At 39.2% G+C, this 5,728-nt stretch overlaps 1 protein-coding gene across 4 annotated transcripts in view; it reads right to left on the bottom strand.

The window, feature by feature from the left end:
• LOC106879863 (dual 3',5'-cyclic-AMP and -GMP phosphodiesterase 11) overlaps positions 1 to 5,728 on the bottom strand; it is a 237,486-nt gene that overhangs the window by 73,298 nt on the left and 158,460 nt on the right. For all 4 annotated transcript variants that reach the window (XM_052966180.1, XM_014929579.2, XM_014929581.2 and 1 more), the window contains one exon: positions 1,816 to 1,882. In XM_052966180.1, the coding sequence (XP_052822140.1) occupies positions 1,816 to 1,882 (67 nt within the window). The remainder of the gene's footprint in view (positions 1 to 1,815; positions 1,883 to 5,728) is intronic.

Here is a 5,728-nt window from a genome sequence, read left to right as displayed (position 1 = left end):
CTGGCAACGATCTCGCTCGAAAATCCTACAGGAGCCAGTCAGGCGGTACTGGCAACGGCCACGCTCAAAATGGTGCATCTCATGTGCCACCCGCACAAGAACCAGTCCAGGGGCACTGGCAACGATCTTACTTGGCTTGCCGGGTCTTCTCACGCACAGCCCATTTCCAAAGGTCTCGGTCCGTAGTCATCGCCTCGGTGAGGCCCAATGTACGAAGGTCTTGCCTCACCACCTCAGCCCAGGTCTTCCTGGGCCTACCTCTTCCACGGGTTCCCTCAACTGTTAGGGTGTGGCACTTTTTCACGCAGCTATCCTCCTCCATTCTCACCACATGTCCATACCAGCGCAATCGTCTCTCTTGCACGCCACAACTGATGCTTCTAATGTTCAGCTTTTCTCTCAAGATACTTACACTCTGACGGGTATTATTTAATTTCATTATTTCGAGAACCATTTGTATATGGGTATCCCATTATGTATATTTTTGTTTCCAGTTATTCGGGAAATTAAAAAAAGAATTTAGCAAAACAACTGTCCTATTAAACAGGTTTGAAACTAATTATATAAATTCATTTGAAATTTCGATGGAAAGTATTAATTTAGATCACTTTAATGTAAGTTTGCAGCATAGAACTAAGGCTTGTCTCAGGTTAGTTGGCACCAAAAGGGTTAGTGGGCAGTAGTTTAATAACTTAGAGAAACAAACATAATCTATATCTTATCTGTGACTTGTTTCACTCGTTGGACTGTGGCTATGCTGGGGCACAGCCTTCATGGATAGAGTCAAACAAATTGACTCTATTACTATTTTTAAGTCTGGCATCTATTCTTTATTGCCCACAAGGGGCTAAACATAGAGGGGACAAACAAGGACAGACAAAGGGATTAAGTCAATTACATCGACTCCAGTACGTAACTGGTACTTAATTTATTGACCCTGAAAGGATGAAAGGCAAAGTCAACCTCGGCGGAATTTGAATTCAGAATGTAACGGCAGATGAAATACCGCTAAGCATTTTGCCCGGCATGCTAAAGTTTCTGCCAGCTCGCCATCTGGCATCTATTCTATTGGTCTCCTTTGTCAAACTGCTAAGTAACAGGGATGTAAACAAACTGACACCAGTTATCCAGTGATGGTGGAGCATGCACGCAGGCACACACACCCTGGCATGCACATAAAATGGGCTTCTTTCAACAGCCATCTACCAAATGCACTAACAAGGCATTGGATGACCTGAAATTTTAGTAGAAGACACTTGCCCAAGGTACAGCACTGTGGGACTGAACTTAAAAACGAGTAATTGCAAAGCAAATTTCTTAACCACATGTCCATGTCTCTTTTTTTGTTTTCTTTTTAATTTTGTTTTGTTTCTTTTTTTTGTTTTTTTTTTCCAATGATGGAGATAATACCAAAGTATTTTCCTTCACAACTGAAGCTAGACAAACGCCAGAAGATATTATAGTACTACAGAGTGATTTTTCTCTATTTTAATTTAGCCTTCACAGACAGCTTTCCACTTCATTAAGAAAAACAGTAAAATTCTATATGGACCAAATTAAATTCATTAATTGTTAGCGTTAATCAATGCACAAATTGCTCTATAATATAATCTGATATATATTTGCAAGAAGAAAAAGTCATTTTAATGAAAACAAATTGCATTACACTCATAATATACGGAAATGTAATTTAGCATTTAAATGCTAAATTTGTTATAATTACCAATCTTCCAGACAACTTACTCTAACAAAAAGACAAAAAAAAAAGAAAGACATAATAAAGAAAAGCAAAAAATAATTGTATTAAATACTTACATCTCCGGTTGTTGCTACATGCCCAGTGATGCCAATATTAATTGGATATCTTGGTTCTCTTGACAACCTACACCAGTAGCAAAGGAGAAACAAGAAAACAAGTAAGACTGACTGAACATATTTCACACTAAAACAAGCAATAACAGAGAAAGCCATGGATTAACCTTTTGTTGTCCAAATAACATTTGAACAAAAAATGCCCTAATTGTTATTGCATAGCCACAGGTCAACGTGATAACTGAACAAACTTGAGGTCCTTCTTTCCATTTACTCTTTTCAAAGGAATCTAGCACTAACATCCTATGTGTCCCTGGGAGTAGCCACTATCATCATCATCATCGTTTAACGTCCGCTTTCCATGCTAGCATGGGTTGGACGATTTGACTGAGGACTGGTGAAACCGGATGGCAACACCAGGCTCCAATCTGATTTGGCAGAGTTTCTACAGCTGGATGCCCTTCCTAACGCCAACCACTCAGAGAGTGTAGTGGGTGCTTTTACATATCACTCACACGAAGGCCAGTCAGGCGGTACTGGCAACGGCCACGCTCAAAATGGTGTATTTTATGTGCCACCTGCACAAGAGCCTAAACATATTCAAAGTGTCTTTGAATACTTCTAATATCTTTCGACTTATCCAATTGCCCTTGAATAATTTTAATATTCAGTATGTCCTTGGTTATATCCAATGTCTTTGGATAATTCTAATATCCAATATGTCCTTGAACACATTCAGTGTATCCTTGGACAAATTTAATATCCAAATGTGTCCATCCATTTCTTTAGGACAATAGGGCATGAAAAGAGTGAAACTGGCTGCTACTTCTAGCAAGGCAAGCAATCACATACAGGCTTCCTGAATGGCTCAAAAATACTTCAGTGGACGGCAGACATGTAATGCAGCATCAAGTTTTTGATGGACAGTTTCGGTTATCTAGATTTAATTACCATTTGAAAACACTTCGTTAATGTCATTAATGGTCAGCAAAAAGTAAAACAGTAATGACGTATGTGACTGTAACTAATTGCCAGACGAAAACCCAATCACAAACTTAATTTGCAAGATAATAATAATCCTTTCAGTATTTGTCACAAAAGCAATCAAGCTTCAATATGGCAGTACGTTTACAGTTCAGTTCAATAAAACAACTTATTAATCTAGAAATAACTGTTACTCAGACGTAAACTTCAAAGCTACTGCTACAGACCTTATCAGTAATTATAACAGTAAGAGTTTCTAATGCTTACACAAAACCACAATTGATTAATTCAACCCCAGAATGTGATTTGTATTTATCAACACCCCACTTATCTGCCTCCACCCTCAATGCTGTCACATATCGACTGCAGCTCATACCCACAAGCCTCTCCTATATGTCACTCCATCATTTGCAACAGTCACCTCATCCCTGCCCATACACCCAGTCGAAATCTCTGTATCACCTCACTTAGTCTCACCACCACAGATGTCCCTTGGGGGCAAGTCTCGACACCCCTTCACCACCCTCTCTCTCGCTGCTGTTCTCTTTATCTCCCTCACTAGCTCGCTCCTCTTTCTCTTCCAACAGGGGTATCCATGTATCCCCTCTGCAGCAAGACACCTATTCTTGTCCATCTATATCTTTAATGTCCCAACTGGCACAAACCCACTCCTCACTCTCCACTAGCAGCAAAGGAGCTTTGCCTTGCAAGTTGCTTGGTGACCACATCAGTGTTGATGACATAAAAAGCACCCAGTACCCTTTGTAAGATGGTCGGTGTTAAGAAAGACATTTAGCTGTAGAAATGATATCAAAACAGAGACCAGAGCCAAGTGTGGTTCCTGGCCTTACCAGTTCCTGTCAAACTTTCACGACAGCATGAAAGACGGATATTAAATGATGATGATGATTGCAAACCAAAGCATAGTCAAAGTATAGACCAAGTTGAATGCAAGAGGCCTCATGGTTAGGGTGTTGCAGTCATGATTGCAAGATTGTGGTTTTGATTCCTGGACAGGGTGATGTGATGTGTTCTGGAGTAAAACATTTCATTTCATATTGGCCCAGTCCACTCAGCTGTAAATGAGCAACCATATAATGAACTGGCTCAAAGGGAACGTTGTGATTTTGACCACCATGGAAACCCTGCTAATAGCAATTCCTAGGACTTGAAACAGTAAATTCAAAGGGCTGTTGATGAAAGTATAGTCAACCATGATTGGATTTGAATTCACAACATCAAGGAGCATAATTAATTCTTTTGCTACCATATTTCTAATTAGAGCGGCAAGCTGGTAGAATTGTTAAGACACTGGGTGAAATGCTTAGCGATATTTCGTCTGCCGCTACGTTCTAAGTTCAAATTCTGCCGAGGTTGACTTTGCCTTTCATCCTTTCGGGGTCAATTAAATAAATACCAGTTACGCACTGGGGTCGATGTAATCGACTTATTCCCTTTGTCTATCCTTGTTTGTTCCCTCTATGTTCAGCTCCCCATGGGCAATAAAGAAATAATTTCTAATGATCTACACGACCTTCCTTTTTAATTGATTTCGAAACTAATGAAGAATTTAATTTAGATCAATCACTTTAAACAGGCTGTTTGCATCACAAAACCAGGAACAATCCCAGACAGATCAGTATCAGAAGGGTGAAACATTAAAAGTTGTTTGATGTTTTTTTCATTTATTTCAATAAAATACCAAAAAGACATCTGCAATCATTTTGAAAGTGTCATTGTCAGTTTCTCATCATCATTATGATTAACCATCTGCTTTCCATGCTGGAATGGGTTCAACAGTATGGCAGGGAACCTGAAAGTTGCAGGGCTGCACTGAATGCTAGTGTCACCTTTGGCTTGGTTTCTATGGCTGGATGCCTGTCCTAACACCAATCAATTTACAGATTGCACTGGATGTATTTTTTATACCACCAGCACTATAGAGTCTGCTGTGTAAACTTGCAAGACATAAACCATCATCATCATCATTTAACGTCCGCTTTCCATGCTAGCATGGGTAGGACGATTTGACTGGGGACTGGTGATCCAGATGGCTACACCAGACTCCAATCTGATCTGGCAGAGTTTCTACAGCTGGATGCCCTTCCTAACGCCAACCACTCCAAGAGTGTAGTGGGTGCATTTTACGTGCCACCGGCAGAGGGCCAGTCTGGCAGTAAGAAAAAAAAAAACAGGGAAAACATGAAAAAGCTTATACCACTAAAATGGGGATTATTTGAAAGGAGAAGGTGCAGGTGGGTGGCTTTATGCCAGGTGCTAAAAAAAAAATAAAATTGACCCGGTGAATCATGTCCTCAAAGCCATGTACAGGCCATGTAGAAGTGATCCCTTACATGTAAAGCAGGCAAGTTAGTGTCAGGAAGGGCATCCATTTGTAAGGCAATGCCTCATGTAACATAGTGATGTACTCACCCAACCATGCAAGCATTGAAAAACAGCTGTAAAATGAACAATATTTTTGATGAGGTAGAAGAAACGGTAAAAAGAGTTTTAACATATTTAAGTGAATTGTGTCGAGTAGAAGAATATCAAAGTAGAGTTAGATTTTATTCTTTTAATACAAAGAAGATGAAACCACTTTATTATTAAAAATCAAACATCAATTCAAAGAGGAGACAAGCAGCCATCAGTTGAGAGAAAAGTAGAAATAAAAGACTTAGAGAAATAAAGCAGCTTATACTTAAAAGAAGACATTCACTGAGGTGTAGTCATATATAACTAATACACCTCTGCAACATATAAGCAATGGAACAAATGACACAGAAAATAGTATACAATTGATTGACAAGGTGATCCAACCATAATATATACATATACAGACATACGTGTGATTGTGTCATCATCATGTATGTGTCAGTGTGTATACACACACACATGTATGTATGTATATATATATATATATATATATATA

This window comes from Octopus bimaculoides, chromosome 3 (assembly GCF_001194135.2).
Source record: "Octopus bimaculoides isolate UCB-OBI-ISO-001 chromosome 3, ASM119413v2, whole genome shotgun sequence".
In the NCBI taxonomy this organism is placed as follows: Eukaryota; Metazoa; Mollusca; class Cephalopoda; order Octopoda; family Octopodidae; genus Octopus; species Octopus bimaculoides.
The sequence above is the reverse complement of the archived record's forward strand: the minus strand, read 5'-3'. Positions and strand labels throughout refer to the sequence as shown.